This window comes from Anolis carolinensis, chromosome 1 (genome assembly GCF_035594765.1).
Source record: "Anolis carolinensis isolate JA03-04 chromosome 1, rAnoCar3.1.pri, whole genome shotgun sequence".
Lineage (NCBI taxonomy): Eukaryota > Metazoa > Chordata > Lepidosauria > Squamata > Dactyloidae > Anolis > Anolis carolinensis.
This window is the reverse complement of record NC_085841.1, coordinates 316,551,615-316,574,387: the sequence shown is the minus strand read 5'-3', so window position 1 is coordinate 316,574,387 and position 22,773 is coordinate 316,551,615. Positions and strand designations below refer to the sequence as shown.

The 22,773-nt window shown below is 40.3% G+C and overlaps 1 protein-coding gene across 1 annotated transcript in view; it reads left to right on the top strand.

The window, feature by feature from the left end:
* The window catches only part of scg5 (secretogranin V), a 34,424-nt gene extending 21,443 nt beyond the window's left edge, over nt 1-12,981 (top strand). Inside the window, exons 4-6 of the mRNA XM_003214485.4 lie at nt 1,189-1,301; nt 9,947-10,000; nt 12,442-12,981. Of these exons, the coding sequence (XP_003214533.1) occupies nt 1,189-1,301; nt 9,947-10,000; nt 12,442-12,546 (272 nt within the window). The 3' untranslated portion in view covers nt 12,547-12,981. The remainder of the gene's footprint in view (nt 1-1,188; nt 1,302-9,946; nt 10,001-12,441) is intronic.
* Nucleotides 12,982-22,773: the final 9,792 nt, after the last annotated feature.

The following is a 22,773-nucleotide window of genomic DNA, read 5'->3' as shown; positions in this document are numbered from 1 at the left end:
TGTGACAGTGAAGGGATTCCCCAGTTATCATGGAGAATCTGTGGGGCAGTGGGGAAATCCGTCACCCTGCACCCCACATTTCCTGCTTTGCTGCTTTTCCCACCACATAAGGGAAAGTATCGCAGCTCTCGGGCTCCCTCCCCCCCCCCCCCCCCCACACACACACACTTATGCCGTTGCTGGCAACGAGAACACAAGAAGCCCCCCTGTGTTCTTGTTGCTCTGTTTTACAACACTTTCAGCACAGTTTGGGGACAGAGTCCTGCTGGAAGTAGCTGTGTGTTGTTTGGTGGGATCCAGCAGTCTCCTGCAGTCCATCCTCGAACTGTGTTGAAAGCATCTTAGGATGGGTAAGTTTGCCCGTGTGGTGAAGTCCTAAATAGCCACAATTGCTGGGCCACAACATCAGCATGTGGTCCCAGAAAATCTGACCCAATGAAATACTGGATACCTCCCCTTTCTATTGAGTATAATTGTTTCATTGTACACATTATGATATATATCATTTTTTATATAACAAACAATTGTCTACTTATTTTGGAGAAATGGACTATGAATTCACATTTTGAATTTCAACCTACAGAACAAAAAAAGTGGACATGTGGCCAAAAAGAATTTATTAGTATGAACAGAAATACAAATATATGTAATATATGTGATTAGATTATTGATATATATAATACTAATAATACAATATAATAATATTAATTATACATCATATTTTACATGTAATATTACTAATAATATTACAATATATTGATACAGTACAATATAGTAATTTATTACCAGTATTGTACTACGCTAATATAATATTGTATGTAAATTTAATTTGTAAGCTGCTCTGAGCCCCCTTCGGGGTGAGAAGGGCGGCATATAAATGTAGCAAATAAATAAATAAATGAACAGCTATCTCTTCTGCTTACACATTATCCTATGGCTATGTGTGAATAAATTGGTAGATAATACTTTTACTTTATATCAGTTCCAGGGAATTGTAGATATTATTTTAAACTACCTTTAACTGTTGCTTCCAAGAAAGTTAAAATTTTCTTATTTGTTATTGTTTTATAATAAATTTCATGGCATATGTTCTTGAGGACATTTTATTCACACACACACGCACACACACACATATATCTCAAGTTGCTCAGATTCTTTCTTTCCTTCTTGCTTTCTTTCTCTTTGTAGTTGATGATGGATGCCTTGAAAACACACCAGATACAGCACAGTTCAGCAAAGAATATCAACTTCATCAGCACCTCTTTGATCCAGAACATGACTATCCTAGCATGGGCAAATGGGTGCGTAAATCTTTTTCAATTTGTAATTCTCCAAATAATTACTAAAATATACTATTACAGAACTGTTGTGGATAAATTTCTGTGCCCTTAAACTTTGGACCCATGTCCTTTGTCCTGAAAGATTTCAGATCATCTAGATTTTTAGATCTAGATTGCAAGTTATCAATCTGCAATTCACTTCATATGAACCAAACCATATATATGTAATTGTTGTGTGTGTGTGTGTGTGTGTGTGTGTGTGTGTGTGTGTGTGTGTATATATATATATATATATATATATATATATATATATATATATATATATATATATATATATCAGAAATACTTGTTCATAATTTGAGACTGTAGAATGGAGGAGACTGCATTTCAAGGCTGTGATACAGCTTTCAGTTCTATGTATCATAGAATAAAACTGTCCATACTCTGTTATTGATCAGTGTTTGGGTTTGATAATGTCTGTTCTTGTATTATTCACAAAAGAAAGTATTCAACAACTAGACTGAGGCCCCTTCTACACAGTCTTTATATCCCAGGATCTGATCTAATAACTTTATTGTCATTGTACATTGTACAAAGAAATTAAATGCAACACAACACACCCATCCCTCCACACTCCCACCGCCGCCGCACAGCCCTCAATGCTTATCCCAGATTATATGTCAGCAGAGACTCATATAAAACCTTTGAAAGCAGATAACCTAGAATCAGATCCTGGGATATAAGAACAGTGTAGAGGGGCCCTGACCCAATTTCAAAATTATATCATTAATTACTTACATACTTACTAAACTTTTGGTGAATAGGGAGGAAAAATCCTGGAAATTCTTACTATAACGTGCTTGACTACCAAAGCTGTAAAATTAAAAACACCAGATGTTGAACTGAAATGAACCATTTATGCCATCTTAAGTAATTTATTTTTAATGCTACTTTGAAAACAATTAACTATTTTCTTGGTTGTCCTCATGCATTATGTCTTCACGGTTGGACAATTTGGCCTTCTTGATATTGTTGTTTTGCAACTCTCATCATCTCTGACTACCATAACTAATGAGGAAGGATTATGGAAGCTGCAGTCCATAACCATCTGAAAGGCTGCCATGTATCCACCTCTACTGTAGGTGTAGTCTTGCAAATATAAAGCATGATCCAGGCATTTAACTAAACCAGGGGATTAAAAATGCTTGTCCTTGGCTGGCTCATTGATTCATGAACCTTTGATTCATGTAGACTGCACACAGCTCTAAGGAGGGTCTGTGTTGACTGGCTATCCCTCTGAATCTTCCGAGGTCTCAAGATTAAAATTTTGAAATGATCATGTCAACGGCCCATATCAGAGGGCAGCAGGAACATCTAACTGCAGCAGCCAGAAACATTCCTAGAATCCTTGAGAATACAACAAAATCCATTATGTTATGGAAGTCCACCATTGTAATAGCTTCCTCATACATATAGAGGGGTGGTGCCAGTGGCAGCCTACACTTAAACAGGAAATGTCCTGACCACAAGAAAGAAAAAAAAGTCTAAGTAGTGTGATGCAGCAACTGAAAAGCCAATATGATTCTAGACTACATCCATAAGAGTCTAATGTCTAGACTCTAGATCAAGGAAAGTAATAGTACTGTTTTATTCTGCTTTGGTCAAGCCTTACATGGAATATTCTATATCCATTTCTGGGTACAACCATTCAGAAGGAATATTGACAAGCTGGAATGTGTCCAGTGGAGGCAACCAAAATGGTAAAAGGTCTGAAAACCAAGCCTTATGAGGAGAACTATGGAAGAAGAGAAGATTGAGGGTTGTCAAAGCCAGGTTAAAATCTTCAAAAGGATGTCATATTGAAGAAGCCAGTTTCTTTTCAGTTACTTCAGAGACTAAGACATGGAGCAACAGAGGCTAATTACAGGAAAAGAAAATTCCACCTAAACATTAGGAAAAAACTTCCTGATAGTAAGAGCTGTTTTACAGTGGGATATACTGCCTTGGATTGTGGTTGGAGTCTCCTTCTCTGTAGGTGTTTAAACGGAGGCTAGTTTGCTATCTGTTGGAAGTTTCTACTGTTTTGTGAATTCTAAACTTTAGATGGCTGTACTCCAGACCAATCCTAGTATGTGTCTTGATTCATGTATGCATGTCCAAGCATCCAAGCCATATCCTTTTACTTAGCAAAGGAGATGTGCATTCGGCATCTGCTAAAACCTTTCAAGCATTGCATTGCTTTTCAATGTTTCTGGGTTGGAGTGCAAGAAGTACAACTCTTCCTGAGAACCCCATCCTATGATGTATAAAGTGTGATTTCCTGTTCAGTACATTTCAAGATGTGAGCAAAAGATATTCAACATCTCATTAGAAGCTGAGTGTTCTCTTTGGTGGAACTTAAGGGACACACAGCATTTTCAGATTTACACTTGTTATGGAGTTAATATTATCTATCAAATTTCACTACCTTATCTGCCCTGTGTTCCATTTATACTTAAAATTAGTTATGGTTTAAAAATATTGCTAGGAAGACAAAACAAAATATGATTTTTGTTGTCCCAAAGCATTTGAACTTTAAAGATGCAACTTCTAATTTTAATTGCAGTGGAACTTTTTAAAACGAATTAGAAAAACTCTTTTTATTAGATGACTAAATTACAACATTAAAATAAACTATACATTATATATTGCTTCCAAAAGGCATGTAAATAACCCCCCCCCTTTTCTTTTTTTTTCTTTTTTTCTTTTTTTTTCTTTTTTTTGCAAAAGTGATTAAATCCAAGAATGTTTGTATTTGGCCAACTTCACTTCAGTTTCCCTGTCTTTTTGGCACAATTTAGATGAAATAGTTTGAGGTCAGTCAAAAGTTATGTCTTGTGAACTTGGGTTTAAATTAGTATGAGAAGTACCCAACAGATAATGTTTAGCACAAATCACTCTAAACCATTTGTTTCTCAAAAAAACGAGGCTTATTTTAGGAACAATTGTTTTGTGACTCTTTCACTACTTCTGTTGGTGTTGTGACTATTGGGTCAATTGTTTATATAACTGTGTCACTACATTTTGCTTTTCTCCTAATTTTAATTTAATATCTTTTTCTCCACTTTGTTTGATTCAGAACTACCATGCCAATTGAAACAAAATCTGTTGAGCATGTGTCTCACATTCCAAATCTTATTTGAGCTCACTACATTTAGGAAATTTAACAGTATGTGGAAACACTTGTACAAGCTGTGGTCAAAGACACTGCCTTTTTCCTTTTTTTCCTTCTGTCTGCCAAGACAACTTTGGATGTTTTTAAAGGTTCAATCTATTAAATCTCTAGACCAAACATTGTGCACTTTTTTGTTTTTGAAAAGTATGTTTTTAAAGGTGGGGTTTTTTTTTTAAATGAAGGGAAGGGTTTCTTTACCCAGAGTAATCAACACCTTAATACTTTTAGGCAGGAAAAACAGGATATACAAATATAAGATAAGCAGCATATGGTTCTGACAGGATTATGCAGCAAAAGGATCTTAATAAACCCAAAGTGAAACATGAGTCAGTAGTGCAAAGGAATCAAGAGAAGTAATAGTACCACTCTATTCTGCTTGACCCACACCTTGAAGGACTACAGGTTAAGAAGGATTTTGCTACTCTGGAGCATGCCCATTACAGAATTGTAATGATTTCGGAAACTAAGTTCTGCAATGAAGACTTAAGGGAGCTGAATATGTTTAGTCTGAAGAAGAGACGTTTGAGAAGTGATAGCCATCTTCAAAGTGTTGTCATATGGAGAATGGAGCAGCTTGTTCTCTTCCGACTCAGAGGACAGAACCTGAACCAATGCATTTGAATTACAAGAAAGGAGATTTCAATTAAGATTTTATGAAGAACATGAAGTTAAAAGCTGTTTCCTAAAGCGGAAAAAATACCTTGGAAGGTGTGGGACTATCTTTTGTTAGTGGTTTTCAAACAGAGATGGACTGATCCTGCCAAGAATGTTTTAGCTGTTGAGCAAAAGATTGGCCTAGGTGATCCTCCTCCATGATTTTACAACTTGGATAAAATATATGAAACAATGAAAGCACTTGCAATAAAGGCTTGAACAGAGATGAAAAGAAAACTCCCAGATATTATGGGACTATAGTTCCTGTCATTTACAACTGCTGAATGTGCTGCCTGGACTTGATAGAATTTGGAATTCAATAGTCTCCATAATTATAATTCCTTTTTAATTTTAAAAACATATTTTAAAAATATGTTTCATTCATTCATTCATTCATTCATTCTATTCTTAACTGTATAGACTCACATTCTGTGGAAAAAGGCAGAACATAATTCAAAGTCCATTATATCTGGCCATAAGCTTCCTTCCCTGCTTTTCGAAACATTCAACACGTTAGTGTGTTGGCTGCAATGTATAGGTGTATTGCACAAATGTAATAAGAAATGTTACATTTCTATGTGAAATAAGCTATAAATCGCATATTTTAAAAATATAAATGAAAGGTTTTCATGAGATACATTGTCCCCAATACATTTTGTTGCTATTTATATTTATTTATTTATTACAATATTTATATCCCGCCCTTCTCACCCAACAGGGGACTCAGGGTGGCTTACAATAAAACACACATATAAAACCTGTACAATACACTATAAATCAGTTAAAAATTAACTTACATAAGACATTCATAAAACGCATTATAAAATACAGATATGCGTGTTCAAGTTTAAAAGACTGGGTCTGTCAATTAAGTTCCAGCGTACATAATAGTAATGCTGCTGATTCTTATTTGAAAGCCTGGCCCCACAACCAAGTTTTAACCTTCCTATGGAAGGATAGGAGGGAGGGAGCCTGCCTGACTTCAGTGGGGAGGGCGTTCCATAGGCAGGGAGCCACTACTGAAAAGGCCCTGTCTCTTGTCCCTGCCAGCCGCACCTGTGAGGCTGACGGGACCGCAAGCAGGGCCTCATCTGATGATCTTAAGCTTCGAGGTGGGTCATAGCGGGAGACACGTTCGGACAGATAAGCTGGGCCGGAACCGTTTAGAGCTTTATAGGCTAAAGCCAGCACCTTGAATTGTGCTCGGTAGCTAATCGGCAGCCAGTGGAGCTGGCGTAACAGAGGAGTAGTAGGCTCCCTGTACGCCGCCCCAGTTATTAACCTGGCAGCCTCCCGTTGGACTAATTGAAGCTTCTGAACAGTCTTCAAAGGCAGCCCCACGTAGAGTGCGTTGCAGTAGTCTAAATGGGATGTAACGAGAGCATGGACCACCGTGGCCAAGTCCGGCTTCCCAAGGTACGGTCGCAGCTGGTGCACAAGTTTTAACTGTGCGAAGGCTCCCCTAGCCACCGCTGAGACCTGGGGCTCCAGGCTCAATGATGAGTCTAGGATCACCCCCAGATTGCAAACCTGCACCTTCAGGGGGAGTGTGACCCCGTCCAGCACAGGCTGTAATCCTATACCCTGTTCGGCCTTCCGACTGACCAGGAGGACCTCTGTCTTGTCTGGATTCAATTTCAATTTGTTGGCGCTCATCCAGTCCGACACAGCGGCCAAGCACCGGTTCTTCAGGACCTGAACAGCCTCCTTAGTGACAGGTGGGAAGGAGTGACAGAGCTGGACATCATCTGCGTACAGATGACACCGGACCCCGAAACTCCTGATGATCTCTCCTAGCGGCTTCATGTAGATGTTAAACAACATGGGAGACAACACAGAGCCCTGCGGAACCCCACAAGTCAATGGTTGTGGGGCCGAGCAGGCGTCCCCCAATGACACCATCTGGGACCGACCCTCCAGGAGTGAGTGGAGCCACTGCAGAACAGTACCTCCAAGTCCCATTCCTGCGAGGCGTTCCAGAAGGATACCGTGATTGACGGTATCGAAGGCCGCTGAGAGGTCCAGCAGAACCAGCAGGGACACACTCCCCTTGTCCAGTTCCTGGTGAAGATCATCAACTAAGGCAACCAAGGCTGTCTCGGTACCATGCCCCGGCCTGAAGCCAGACTGTGCCGGATCCAGAAAATCAGTGTCAACCAAGAATCCCTGGAGCTGCGAGGCAACCACATGTTCCAAGACCTTGCCCAAATAGGGGAGATTGGAGATAGGCCGAAAGTTTCCAAATTGAGTGGGATCCAGTGATGGCTTTTTCAACAGCGGCTTGATCACAGCCATTTTTAGGCTCGCTGGAAACTTACCCTCCCCGGAGGGAGGCATTCACCACCACCTTCACCCACTCAGCCAATCCCCCTCTGGCTTCTCTCACAAGCCAGGATGGGCAGGGGTCCAGGATGCATGTGGTCAGTCTCGCCTCTCCAAGGATCTTGTCCACATCCTCGAGCTCAACCAATTGAAATGAATCCAACAAAACTGGACAAGCAGGTGCACTCGATACATCCTCAGAGACTGCCGTTAATATGGTGTCAAAGTCGGAACGGATCAGAGCGACTTTGTCCGCAAAGAACCGAGCAAATGCTTCACAGCGGGCTGCCGAGTTATCAGGGCTCCCATCTTGATTGGTGGGATTTAACAACCCTCTGATGACACAGAACAGCGCCACCGGACGATTCTGTGCGGACACAATGTTGGCCACAAGGTGGACTCTCCTTGCGGCTTTGATTTCCACGGCATATGCCCTAAAATAGGAGCCTAGCTGTGTTCGGTCTGACTCGTTATACTCTGATCACCACACGCACTCTAGTTCCCTCTTCTTTCACTTCACTTTCACTAAACCAAGGAGCTGGTTTAGCTCGGTTACTCGAGAGGGGACGCTCCGGAGCGATCATGTCTATTGCCCTAGTCATCTCTCCATTCCAGAGAGAGACCAGAGTATCAACAGGATCACCTGCCAAGGAGGCGGGAAATTCCCCAAGAGCCGTCAGGAATCCTTCTGGATCCATAAGTCTCCTGCGGTGGACCATTTTAATAGGTCCACCACCCCTGCGGAGGTTGGGGGGCGCAGTAAGTCTAAACCTGATCAGGTGATGGTTGGTCCATGGCAAAGGAGTGATGGTGAGCTCCTCCACACCGCCACCTTCCTCCCACCCCTTACAGAAGACCAGGTCTAGTGTGTGCCCTGCACTGTGGGTGGGACCAGATACCTATTGGGACAGCTCCATTGTTGCCATTGCAGCCATGAAGTCCTGAGCCGCACCTGAAAGGTTAGTTTCGGCATGGACATTGAAGTCACCCAGCACTATGAGCCACTGGGACTCCAACACCAGGCCCGAGACCACCTCAGCTAGCTCAGGCAGGGAGACTGTAGTGCAGCGGGGTGGTTGGTACGCTAACAGAATCCCTAATCTGTCCCGGTCTCCCACACTCAGATGGACACATTCAAACATGGTTGACTGTAGGACGGGGCACCTGGTTAGAGGGATGGAATCCTTATAGACCACCGCGACCCCACCTCCCCTCCCTCCAGATCTTGGCTGGTGCTGTACGGAGTAACCCGGCGGGCAGAGCTGGGTGAGATTAACTCCTCCCATCTCGTCCAGCCAGGTCTCCGTAATACATGCCAGGTCTACATGCTCATCCAAGATGAGGTCTTGGATGAAAGATGTTTTCCCGTTCACTGACCTGGCATTAAACAGCACCACCTTTAACCTGGAGGGACCGCCATCCTGGCTACCCAGATTAGCTACGTCAGGAGATCATTTTGGAACTATTAATGTCCTACCAAAAACCCTAGGCCGAATTAAATGATTTGGTCTCTCTTTCCTGTATCTCCCCCTCCCAGACACCACCTCTATAAGGGCTCCCCACCCATCAGAACACCCTCCTCCCCTATCCCACTGTCCTCTCCCTTTTTCTTCCCCTACAGTTTATGCATGTGTCCTTATCTGTTATAAGACATTTGGTAACCTCTGGTTGGCAAGTAACACTGAATTACTGTGTTGCAAAATGATACATTCCTAAAAGTGTGTCAAATGTATTTGTATAGCTCTGCTTTAGCATATTGAATGTGAGTGTGTAAATATATATCCCTTCAAGTTGTTTGTGAGCTTCTGGTGACCTCATGAATGCTGTAGAGTTTTATTTTGCATGGAATACTCAGAAGTGGTATGCTAGTTCCTTCCTCTGAAATATAGCCTACAGCTGGAAAATCAGACTGTTTAGCAATCCTTACAGATGCTGATTTATAATCAGTAAATGTTTGATTTTTATACTTATTTTATATACCTGAGGTCATGTAAATATTTTCAGGTGGAAAGGGGTCATGAGTGCAAAAAGTTTAAGAAGTCCTGGCTTAGACAATAGATCTCTTAACGTCTGAGGCAGAGGTTTCCCCTGGAATCTGAGATCTCTGTAGCTGGAGCCTTAACTTGGGATCTCATCCATACTAAGCATGTGCTTTAAAACCCCTTTGTTTTTTCCACTCTGGTTCTTTGCTTGCTGAGACAGTTCGATTAAAACCATCATACAGCTTTAAACCACCATTTCTTCCCATTGTTATAATAGTTGATGACACTGTGTATCCCAGAAGAATAGCAAAAATACTTTATTAATAGCTGTAGTAATTCAAATGTTTTCTTGTGGTTTATCTTCCAGCAACATGGCATTCTCTCCCAAACTGCTTTCCAAAATATTCATATGCTAATATTTACATGGTATAAAGTCTTGCTTGAAAAGAAGTTATAAAATGTGATCCATACTTCGTATTCTTTTTTCCTTTCAGAACAAGAACTTACTCTTTGAGAAAATGAAGGGCGGACCAAAACGAAAGAAAAGGGTAATTTTCAGAGTACAACTTGTTCTCATTTTCCTCCAAGTTCAGACAGCAACACAAAGTCAAATCAGATTGTTGAAGAAATAATATAGTGTACTATTTGCAAATGTTTACATTTGGTTGTACTCCTTGCTTCACCAAACATTTCTGCACCAAACCTGATACCTTTCTCACAGATGTTTCTTTCATCTGAGTTAGTTTTCCTTAATATACTGTACAAGTCATGGCATTTGGTGGAGCATCTGATGGTGCAATGGGTTAAACCCATGTGTCAGCAGGATTGCTGACTGAAAGGTTGGTGGTTCAAATCAGAGGAGCGGGAGAGCTCTTGTCTGTCAGCTCCAGCTCCCCATACGGGGACATGAGAAGCCTCCCACAGGATGGTAAAACATCAAACATCCGGATGTCCCCTGGGCAACATCCTTGCAGATGGCCAAATCTCTCGCACCAGAAGTGACTTGCAGTTTCTCAAGTTGCTCCTGACATTTAAAAAAATGGCACTTGGTTTTCAATTTAAAATTTAAAATGGACTTCACCTCTGCCCCTATTGGAAGCTTTCTTTTTAGAGTATAAAACTGCAAGACATATCCATTATATAAGTAACTTTTCCTCTATCTATATATGTATTTCACTGTTTGTGGTGTGCCTCACTTATAGGGCATGTAATATTACTGTCTATCTGTATTAGAATTTTTAAATCATTCATACAGATGCAACAAATTTAGGTTGTGGCTAAAATGCTTGATCCAGCTGGAGGCTGAGTTTACCTACTATACTAAATTGTGCTGTGATGCAGCAGACTATGATAATTGGCCCTCTGTATCAGTGGATTCTACATCCACAGATTCAAGCATCCATGGTTTAAACATATATATATTTAATCCAAAAAACAAATCTTGGGTTTGCCATATTATAAGTACAAATTAGAAATAGAACTTTATTCAAAGCACAGTACAGACCACATGTTACTTTTATCACAACTGAGGGCCCTTCCACACAGCCGTATAATCCAGAATATCAAGGCAGATAATCCACAATATCTGCTTTGAACTGGATTAACTGAGTCCACACTGTCATATAATCAAGTTCAATGTGGATTTTATATAGCTGTGTGGAAGGGGCTTGAGGATTGCTGTAATACACTATATAGACGTAGCATTCAAACATTTCAACATTACAATCCCATTGGCCCACAGGAACCTCTTTGTTATCCTTTTTGCAGTCTTTTTGTAATTGCTCAATTAATCCAAACATTACATTATCTACCCGAATACCATTTCACATGAGAACGACCTTGGATCCCAGTGCATTGCTACTATCAGACTGAACTCCCTTTTTCTCCCAGGTGTCTCATAGCAGTGATAAGCAGTGCCCGTTACTCACTTCATAACTACAATATGCAGTTTTCTACCTTAATTCCTATCGGCTAAAATGTTGTGAGCTTAATACAATTTAATAGTTACTTACAAGAAAAGGTATGACATTCATAACAAATGGTATGACATTGCAAGGTTTTAGCAGCCAAATCAACACAATTTTCCTTATGACAGGTCCTAGGCATAAGATCTTGACAAAGAGGCATCATTTTATCATGCCATTTAATATACAGTCACACGCTCCACATTTTGGTAGATTGGGTTATTCACAGTTTTGATTGTAAATGCTTTCTCTGGAATCTTTATGTCCCCCAGTGTGACTCTATGGTCAACTTCCACCAATCACGGAGGACCTGGAGCAGTGGCTCCCAACCTTTGGTCCTCCAGATGTTTTGGATATCAGCTCCCACAATTCCTAACAGCTGGTAAACCAGCTGGAATTATTGGGAATTGAAGTCCAAAACAACTGGAGGACCTAGATATCTCTAGGTCCTCCAATGCAATTCTGTGGTCAGCATCCACTGGAAGTCAACCATACAGTCATGCTGGAAGACCTAGACATTCCTAGAAAGGTGTTCTCTCTATTAAAAATAGCAATTACATTATTATCAAATTTTCACTTTTCTGGGGGTCCTGTGCCCCTAATCCCAGTGAATGTGGAGAGCTGACTGGAATGGCACCTGACTACAGATTTTCGTATCTATGGAAGGTCTTGGAACCAAACCTTGGTGGATACCAAGTGCCTACCACACACACACACACACACACACACACACACATATATATATATATACATGTGGCTGTTTCATTTCATACTAACAGTTTTTTGATGCCACACTACTTTTGGAATTACTGGCATATATTTTAGATTTCAGATTCTAGATAAGAGATTCCCAACCTTTCAGAATTGAAATTAAGGAAGAACATTTTAGGTTGTCATCTTTAACACACTCACTCAAGCACAAACATCCTGAATATAGTTGAACACTATAGAACATTTCTCAGAATTCTTTCTCATTCTTAATTACTTAATTGTTATGTGTGTTTATATATATATTTATATTTCAGAGTGTAAATCCGTATCTCCAAGGACAAAGACTGGACAATGTTGTAGCCAAGAAATCTGTTCCACATTTTTCGGATGAAGAAAAAGAGAATGAAGAAACCAAATGAAATCTAATTGAAACCCCTAATTTTGCTTATAATCATTGATTCAAATCCTCATCGTGGCTGCATGTTTGTTTCTTATATAATTATTGCTTTAAAGCAACTAGATTTATAACATTTGTTCTTTTAGATACATTAAAACCCAGTTCTGTTTTTTGTTAAGTTATGGAAGTAGAATTTTCTTGCTTTGGATATGGAAGCAGCTTTTTAAAATAACATTAACGTTCAGTGGAGATTAAACGGCATTAAAAATCAGTTTATATACAGGAGGACAATTTTTGAACTTTTATATTTGTTCACAGAATGTGATGTTTGCCCTTTGAGACCAATTATTTTACCAAGTTATCTTCCAAGATAATAACCTAATTCACAATGTATTACCCCATATGCTCTGTCTCTTACAATAAATATTAAATGCAGCCTTTAGCATTTGCATGGAAATATACATGTTTCAGAATATTTTTGAGAAGACAATCTTATTTACTGTAAGCAAATTGTAAAGTTTGTTTTCAGTGAGGGATACCCAATTAAATATTGTGCGTTTTATTGCTTTGGAAAGGACTCTTGACATACATCCTACAGGTATGCTAGCAATATATTCATCCACAAAGAAGCACTATTCACTGCACTTTATACTTGGCCTAATTATAGATAATATAAACTTTGTTCTATTTCTCACATATGCAAACCATTTCAAGCTTTGATTCTCAGTTGATTTTCATGTCTTTAAGGTGGTTGATATTGGTGTTACTATCTGTTTTATAGCCTGTTTGTTGAAATTAAGTTTTCTCAAAAGAGTAAACAGATAAAATAAAAAGAGGGAAAACTTGACTATAAAGCAAGCCCTTTACATTTGTGGGTTTGATATTTGTGAGTTTTATTGTTTGCACTTTTGATTAATTTGGTCTCTCTAGGTGTTCAGATTAGATTCCTGTAGGAATGCTCTCTAGTCAAAACAAAAATAGGTTTTTTCACTTCAATGGGGGCTCTATCCCCCTAATTCCAGTGAATATGGAGGGCTGACTGCATTTAATCAAAACTTTGGTTGGATAGTGGGATGAAATATATGCCATGATTCTGAAAAAGTAAAAACTTGGAGCAGCACTTTATACGGATCTACTCAGGAGTCCTACCCAGCTCACCAGGGCTTACTTGCAGGTACGTAGTAGCAAGATTACTGCCTCAGAACATGAACTTATTGAATTGAGTGGATAAGGCTGGTGTGGCTAGTGTTTGGATGGGAGACTACCAGGGGACATCAAGGGTCTGCAGATAAGAGTAGACTGTCATATCTACCTTAAAGAGGCTGCTTCTGATTAAAGTAAAGTCTAGGTAACCAGCCAGATCAAGTGATGGCTGGCAGCCTTGTATTGGAAGCAGAACATGGACCATCCCATGTAGATCTTGAAGAACACATTAAAAATACTTCATTCTTTTGAGTGTTGGATATAATGGAAGCAGCCACAAAGGACCAGGACCAGCCTTGATCTGCTTTTAAAAAGGAATACTGTAGTGATCATCCCAGCTGGACTATAAATTAGCATAGACAATTTCTTGTAATGCAATGGATCCACTATTTCTGTTCTGAACTGTATGGGAAGTCATAGGGAGGAGGGAGCAAGCTTGTTTTCTGCTGCCCTGAAGACTTGGACGCAGAACAACAGCTTTAAGCTACAGGAAGGGGGATTCCACCTGAACTTTAGGAAGAACTTCCTCACTGTGAGAGCTGTTCAGCAGTGGAACTCTCTGCCTTGGAGTGTGGTGGAGGCTCCTTCTCTGGAAGCTTTTAAGCAGAGGCTGTCGGTGCTTTGAATGTGATTTTCTTGCTTCTTGGCAGGAGAGGGAGTTGGACTAGATGGCCCATGAGGTCTCTTCCAACTCCATGATTCTATGATCCATTCTTTGCTCTTGTGTCCTGGCCATTGGCGTCTTCCTTGTAATATTCTTGTTGGGGACTCAATCATGGCTTTGGGCACTTACTGGATTATTTTTATGGTCTGACCCTGGTTTTTATTAATTGCATCTGTATTAAATTCTGCTTGGTTTCTTCAGTGGTTGCTCTCCCGAATCCCAGGTGTCTCCTCCAGGGCACCTGCCATCCTGAAACAGGACAGTAGGAAAAATCATTCCTTCTTGAGAGCCACTGGTAGTAAGAACCGACAATCATTAGAATAGCTGGACTATTGATTCAATTCATTATAAGGCATATTTCTATGTTCCTGCTGCCATTACAGATACAGTCAGAAAAAGCTATCAAAACAAAGTGATGCAATAAAATGACATCACTCCTTCAAAATACTATATTTAGGAATAGGTGGTGGGCTTGTAGTAAAAAGAGAGAGTCCTTTTTTATATTCCTGCCCATGATTTCCCTTTTATTAAGAACTCTGGGATGATATGTACATTTTAATGGATGGAAGACTGGCAAGATCCCTCTGAAGTGTGTCCAAAGTTTCAGGAACAGTCCAATGGCTTTGAGATTCATTGAAGAAGATCTACTTTGCCCCAGATGAGGCTTCAATCTATCCAATAAAGCCCATTTCAGTGTGAATTTCTGGTTACAACTAAACATTCTGGTGCCCCTAATAGGTAGCACCATTGGCATTACTCCGTTTTTAAAACCACCTTGGAATATAGCCAGGCACATTTGTTTCTCTGAGTCAATGGAAGCTTAAACACATCATTCTCCCGTGACATATATAAAGTATTTTCTCTTTCACTTTGGAGCTTTCTGACATAAGCTGAAGAATCAGCTTGCATTCCTGTGCCTTCTCCTAATTCACCATGCGAAGGAAGTCTGTAGTAACCGCTCATGCTTGTTTTATTTATGATGGAAACTGTTTTCCAGTGACGATGTCATTCCTCAATTGAGAACTCTCTGGTAGCCATGTGTTGAACACATGGGCGCACTACAAATCTTCAGTGATAGTAAGTGCCATGGCAGAAACATTAGCAATTACAGCTGACAGAACTTTGAAGATCTTTCACAGTCAGCACTATCTAATGTTTTAGCGTTCAGGTCATGGGAGGAAATAGGAGGGTGAAAGGTGGTTCCAATCTTGAAAGATTAGGGTCACTAAAATCATTTTTCCACCACAAGGAGAATAAGTGCTTTCTACAGAAACATGGATATTTTACGACACTGTTATTTCCTCATCTGTAAGCCAAGAAAAATAAGGGTGGGAGTCAGTGGCATTGTGTTCTCTCTACAATGAAATTGGGATTTATTGGTTAAGGCTGATGGCACAAAGAAAGAAGGAAAGAATCTTGTTTTGATTTTTGCTCCAAAGTCAACATCACTGCCATTATCCTATCTTTCTCTCTTCATGACAGAGACTCCTCCTTCCATCAAATGAATTGATAAATTGTAAGCAGATGCGGGTTTGGCGCTTGCCATCTCTCTCTCTTAGACCTACTGCTCTTGTTGCAGAGACACTGTAAACAGATCACTGAACTTGGCTCCTTTTAAAAGTTGAATTTAGGAGACTCAGCTGAGGTAAATCAAAGTTAGCCTACTGTCTTTTCTGCAAAGCCACTTAACTAACAGCTCCAATTAAGTATGCAGCGCCACGTCCAATTTACAATAGTTCCATAAAAGGTAGCAATATCTTTGCTTAACTATCATCTCCAGCAATCTGGTGTTGTAAATTATTCCATCCATTCCCTTTTACTGCAACTGAGAAACTCCCTTTCATCACATTCTCAGGACTTTCACTCAAGCATCTGGGCACATTCTGATAGTGACTAAGTATATATATCTGCTTTTTGGACAAGACACAATGCTTCCTGTGGGAAGGGCTGCTGGTGTTGCGGCTTCTTATCCACAGGGAAGGGGAGACAATTCATAGAATCGTACAGTTGGAGGAGACCTCAAGGGCCATCCAGCCTAACCCCCTGCCATGCAGGAACATACTATCAAAGCACCCCCAACAGGTGGCCATCCAGCTTCTGTTTAAAAATCTCCAGAAAAGGAGACTTCACCAATTCAGATGAAACTGTTCTAGACTTCACTCTATCTGTGAGTGTAGACTCAATTATCTATCCTATCCAACATGAGACTAGCTTCTTTTTCAGCATCTGAATTGTCTCCACCTCTCCCCACCAGTAAGCAGCAGCATTGGGGAACCCTTCTGGGATTTGGCCCTTGCCAGGATGGCGGGGGGGACCACACAAAACTGAATAGAGTTAGCGGTATGCTCTGCTGTCCCAATGTAGGATCTCAATCATTTTGTGCAGCAGAATAATTTCAAAGTACAAGAAATGATTTTTGTTCTTGTGACAACTTGGGCTTTAAGGTTGTTATTGAAACCACTTACTTGACGACCACATTGTGATTTATATCCCTTCTACACTGCCATATAAAATCTAGCTTATCTGCTTTGAACTGGATTATATGGCAGTGTAGACTCAGCTAATTCAGTTCAAAGCAGATAATGTAGATTATCTGCTTTGATAATCTGAATGAAATGGCAGTGTAGAAGCGGCCTAAAAAGGACACTTATATGAAGATGTGTCTGACTGCTCTGGCTCCGACTGTTTTGCTGTAGTCCTGATCATCTACATCCAACACTTCCTTAGTAACATGACTACAAATTAAATGGCACTGAGGAAATACAAATTCTCATCACTACATTTTGTAATACTTTCAGCACTGCATCAGTTTGTTAATTCTCATTCAGTTCACAATGCTATCAGAGCCCAGGGACCATGCCAATATAAAGCCAGTCAGTGTCACAGTGAGGTTATGCTACTTTTACCTATGTGCTGCATGGTCATGCAAAATAACATATGGTACTGAAGGGATCAAGAAGAAGCGTTTCATTTTAACTAGCTCTCTGTTCTTTGCTTAGAAAAAAAGCTCAGAATAATCATCCTACTCTGCCTCTTCCTTCACACCCCACCATGAAATCCAGATACCGTATTTTATGAAGCCTTTTGATATCTGTGATCAAATCAACTTCAATCTGTGGTGCTACTATGAACAAAGGGACTCCAAGATCCTGGGTCATCAGCTGCACTGGTCTTGCAAACCAGTGTGGCTCTACCTTTACCATTCCACTGACAGAATCCATTCCAGTTACATCCCATCCCATTAGTCAGTCTTTCCCTTCCCATGTATCTACTCTTGTTGCCCTATTTAATCCCACCCAGTCTCTGTTCTATGTTTTTCAGGAGGAGAGTGAGACATGGGACAAGATGTTTCAGTGGATCTCACCACTCTCCATTCCCTCCTCAGTGCAAGTTCAACAATCTTTGGGAATTGGAGCAAGCTGCTATTTTCCTAGTGGCACTCAAGATTTTCATTTCTTCCCTCTTGTATGAAGCGGAGTCCATCAAATCTGCAGAATTTGTCCTTCATTTCCTGCCTGGAGTTGATCCATGAACACTGGAAGCTAAGGGCCAGGTCCTGGAATTTGGCAACACTAATAGTGATACTGATCACTAATACCGATGATCTGTTCATAACTGGAGTACAGAAATTACTTTAGGAATGATTTATTTCTAACAATTATTCTCTTTTTGCAACAACTAGGGCAGGGGTTCTCAAAATTTTAAAGTCGTGGAATCCTTTTTGAAGGAAAAGTTTCTTGTGGAGCACCAATAAATTTTTGGACACAGGGGCTGTATCGCATTTTAAAATTTGACAGATGGGCCAGAACAATTTTAAGCAACATAAACTTAACAGTATTTCAGTGGAAGATCCCCGGGACCACCCAGCCTTTGCAAGAACAACAACAACAACAATAGGAGCAACCCTAGAGGCCACCCAGTCCAACCTGCTTCTGCCTAGCAGGAAAAGCACAATCAAAGCATCCCCAGCTGAAGGCCACCCAGCCTTTGCAAGAACAACAACAGGAGCAAACCCAGAGGCCACCCAGTCCAACCTGTTTCTGCCATGCTGTAAAAGCACAAATCAAATCACCCCCAAAAAGATGGCCATGAAGCCTTTGCAGCAATAATAATAATAATAATAATAATAATAATAATAATAATAATAATAATAATAGGAGCTACCCAGGGGCCATCCAGTCCAACCTGTTTCTGCCATGCAGGAAAAGCACAGTCAAAGCAGCAGCGGGGAGGCCCCATAGGCCACGCCAGTGGAGGTAATGGAGATGTTCCATCAGCCTCGCCAGCAGAGGTGGTGGGGAAGCCCCATAAGCTGCAGTAGTGGAGGCAGCAGCGAGGCCCCATCGGCCATACTGACAGCAGAGGGGCTCCAAACAGCACATGCTTCCTAGATGGGGGGAGGGAAAGGAGGCACCATGGAACACAGTTTGAGAACTGCTGAACTAAGGCATATTTAAGTTGCATTACTAGTATTGTTGGATGAGGAGTAACTTCATTTCTTTGGTTGAATTATTTTATTTTTATAAATACAGTCATGTGCAGCCTCAAGACTCAGGTGTCTTACGTACCAGATGTCAGCAGTTTGTAGTATTCCGGTGTTTTAAAAAGAAGTAACAAAAGGTAATTATGTTGGTCACTTTTGAATTATTAGTATTATTATGTTTAAATGTCTGCTATTACTAACACGTTACACTTAGAGTCTGTACCTGATTATTTTTACAAGTATTTTTCCAAACTCTATGTAACCGCGCTACAAAACCTCTCCCACTTTACTTTAGATCACCATCTTCTTGCCTAGAACGGAAGATCAAATTGAGAATATGTCTCGCCAAGCAATTTAGAATGAGACAGACTTTTTGCTGCGTCCTTATTCTGAAATAATTTTGAACAAAACATCTTGCCACACTCTGAAACATGAGAAATGTGCTCATTTTAGAAAATAAGAAAATGCCATGCTTGATCAGGCCAAAAGCATATCAGTCCAACATCGTGGTCACACAGCAACCAATCAATTGGTTATGGGAAATATACCAGTAAATGATAGGCTCAAATGCATCTTTCATTTCATCTTCCCCAGCAACACCCATAATCTGGAGGTGATAAACCATTCTTTGATAGACCATTCTCTATGAATATATCAAACCTCCCTACTTTAAAGACATACAAATCAGTAGCCATAGTTTCATCTCATGGAAGTGAATGAAACTGTGCACTGTATGAACCAGACCTCCCAGCTAAATCTCTCAAGGTCCTTCCAGACAGGCCCTATATCCTAGGATCTGATCCCAGGTTTTCTGCTTTAAACTGGATTATATGAGTCCGCATTGCCAGATAATCTGGAATAAACAGAAAATCTGGGAGCAGATCCTGAGATATAAGGCCTGTCTGAAAAGGCCCCCAGTGTTCAGCTCCAGTAAAGAACTTTGAGCATTATCAAGCATGTGCAACTTCTTCCTAATGGTGGAAGATTATGTCCAGCACTGAAAGGATGAACATTTTGGCAAAAGTGATCGTTTAAAGTTTTGGAACATGATTCTTATCACATTTGGGGTGCTAAATTGCCCATAAAACCTCACTTGCCATTATATGGATTTAAAACCCTATATGTATGTATGTGTGGTTGATGTTACTCATATTATTCTGCTGATGTTCCAAACTGTTATGTCAAGTGGTCTTTTTATAAAGCTAACAAGCAATTCAACTATTTGTGGAAAAGAAAATATATTTATCCTTCTTGGCTCTAAGTAGTTCAATTTTACAAAAAGGGAAGAACCTTTCCTCATCTGGATGCGGTCAGGGAATAAAATACAAGAGCCGGGGAATGCTAATTACATTTCAAGATATTATAGTACAGGAAGGGTTCAAGAACCAGACTTGCTAAAGTAGGACAGAACAGGAGATGGGTTTGGGATTATTTTTTTACAGAAAAGCACATGAGAGAAACCAGAACATTTGAAAATAGAAAGACAAAAGATTTGGCCACAGCCTTGTGGTACCGTTTCCCAGAAATGAAAATCCTCTTGGCAGTTTCTTGAAGATGAGAGCAATATTTGTCATAAATACAACTGAAAGGTAGTGATTGTGTTTATTTTTGTAATTCATATTTCTGTATTAACTCTACAGGCACTCACTTGTAATTCACATCTTTGTTACAAAAGGTTACATTGGGGGCTGAACATTTGCCAAATTCACATGTTTTTCTGCAAAAGTGTATTGAATGCATTTAGTACATAAGATGCCTTTATTATATTTTTACCTGGACTTGCAAAGTTCAAAATTGTCCCATCAAAAATATTTCCAAGCTATTGATTCATATATCCTATCATATAGTATTCTTCGTAAGGATACCAAACCTTCATTGTAGTTAATAGCTAAATTAGGATCCAAATTGCGGAGCTTGTTTCCAAAAGATACCAAACTGATATAGTTTTATAGTTTATCTGTACATAATATTTTACTTCTAGCAAGCATTGTGCTGTCTAATTCATTTTTCAATGTGTCTGGGTTTGGTGCCTTTTGGAAACAAACTCCACAATTATATTTGATAGATCAGTAGCATCAAAGAAAATTTGTAAACTACTCATTGGTTGTTTTGTCATCCTGTCTTAGTCAAGACTTCTAGTTTATATTGAAACACATATGAGTTACCGCAGAAAGGTAATGAGACTGGCACCTCTGTGCACTGACAGTGCTATCTCCCCTTTCACATGGAAGTCAGGTTAACACCTGCTGTAAACTCAGTACATGTTAGAATTTGTAGCTACGCAGTTGTTGAGAACATCTGGTGTGAAGCTGTGTTTGTGAAATGTGTTATGAAATGGACAACAGACAGGAGATGGTTCCACAAAATCCAACGACTGAGCAGAAGGCAAATTGGAGAAATGTATGTGTTGAAACATCTTGCGAGGGTGCCAGACTTCTTCAGATGCATGATCACCGGTGGTAAATTATGGATTTTCAAGTGAAGCCCATAGACCAAATACCAAGATCATTATCCGTACACTGCAAACTCTCCCCATTCCAAGAAAAAAAAATTAATCATGCCAGAAGCAACTTGAGAACATACTGCAAGTCGCTTCTGGTGTGGGAGAATTGGCCTTCTACAGAGACATTGCCCAGGGGATGCCCGGATGTGTTACCATCCTGCTGATAGAGCTGATAGACAGGAGCTCACCCTGTCTCATGGATTCGAACCAGCAACCTTCAGGCCAGCAACCCAATCTTCAGGTCAGCAGTGCAGCCAGCACAAGGGTTTAACCCATTATGCCACCGCAGCTCCTATATCCCAAGAAAATGAGAATGAGCAAATAAAAAATCAAATAGATGCTCATTTTTTGGACAGTCAGGGGTGTCATCCACAAGGAATTTGTGCCTCCAAGACAAAGCATCAATCAAACTTTTCATTGGGAAGTCCTTGCAAGACTCAGGAAGAGGGTGGCACATGTGTGATCAAGCATTGTGCGCACTTGGGTGCTGCACCACAACAACACCTCATGTCAGGACAGTCTCCATCAATGAATTTTGGGTAGAAAAGGCATTCCTGTGCTTCCCCTATTTGTTGGATCTCAGTCCCTGTGACTTCTTTTCATTCCCCCAGCTCAAAAAGCACCTGAAAGGGCACAATTTTGGTACTTTGGAGAATATCCAGAAGCGTGTAACCGATGAGCTGAAACACATTCCACGAGAAGCCTTCCAGCACTGCTACAAACAATGGAACTGAGCCTCCATGTAGCTGACCAAGGGTACTACTTTGAAGAGGATAACCTTGGACACAGAATAAAAGTCACAGTTAAAAGTAAATCAGTCTCATTACTTTTCTGTCATACCTCGTATTTTGAGATAATTCATATTTCCACATTCCAGCCATGTTCTACCGTGCCTCTGGTGTGTGTTTTTGAACAGAATGTCATAATGAATCTATCTTCCTTCATGATGTCAACCCTAGAAAAAGTTGGGGTAATCTCAAAGCCAATCTTAGATCAAGATAAGAATCAGTGTGGTGTAGTGGTTTGAGTGTTGGGCTATGATTCTGGAAACAAGTCTTCAAATCCCTGATTGGCCATGGAATACATCCCAATAAGAGTTCTGTCCCTCCCTAATACATCCCAAAATTTCTAGCATTGGAGATAGTGGGACATTGTAAACTGTAGACAGCTAGAACTCTTACATTTGTTATATTCACATTCATTTAGTGATTCTTCCTGCATCTTTTCTTTGAATGCCCAAACCTTATTTCTTAAGACTTAAAAATATTACTGTGGTGCTGAAAGATCAGGGATTGAATGCACAGTTCATCTGAGGGGGAAGAATTCTTCTTTGGGTGGGGATATGCTCACATTTTATTATCTTCCCGTAACTGCACCCAAACTGTATTGCTGTGTG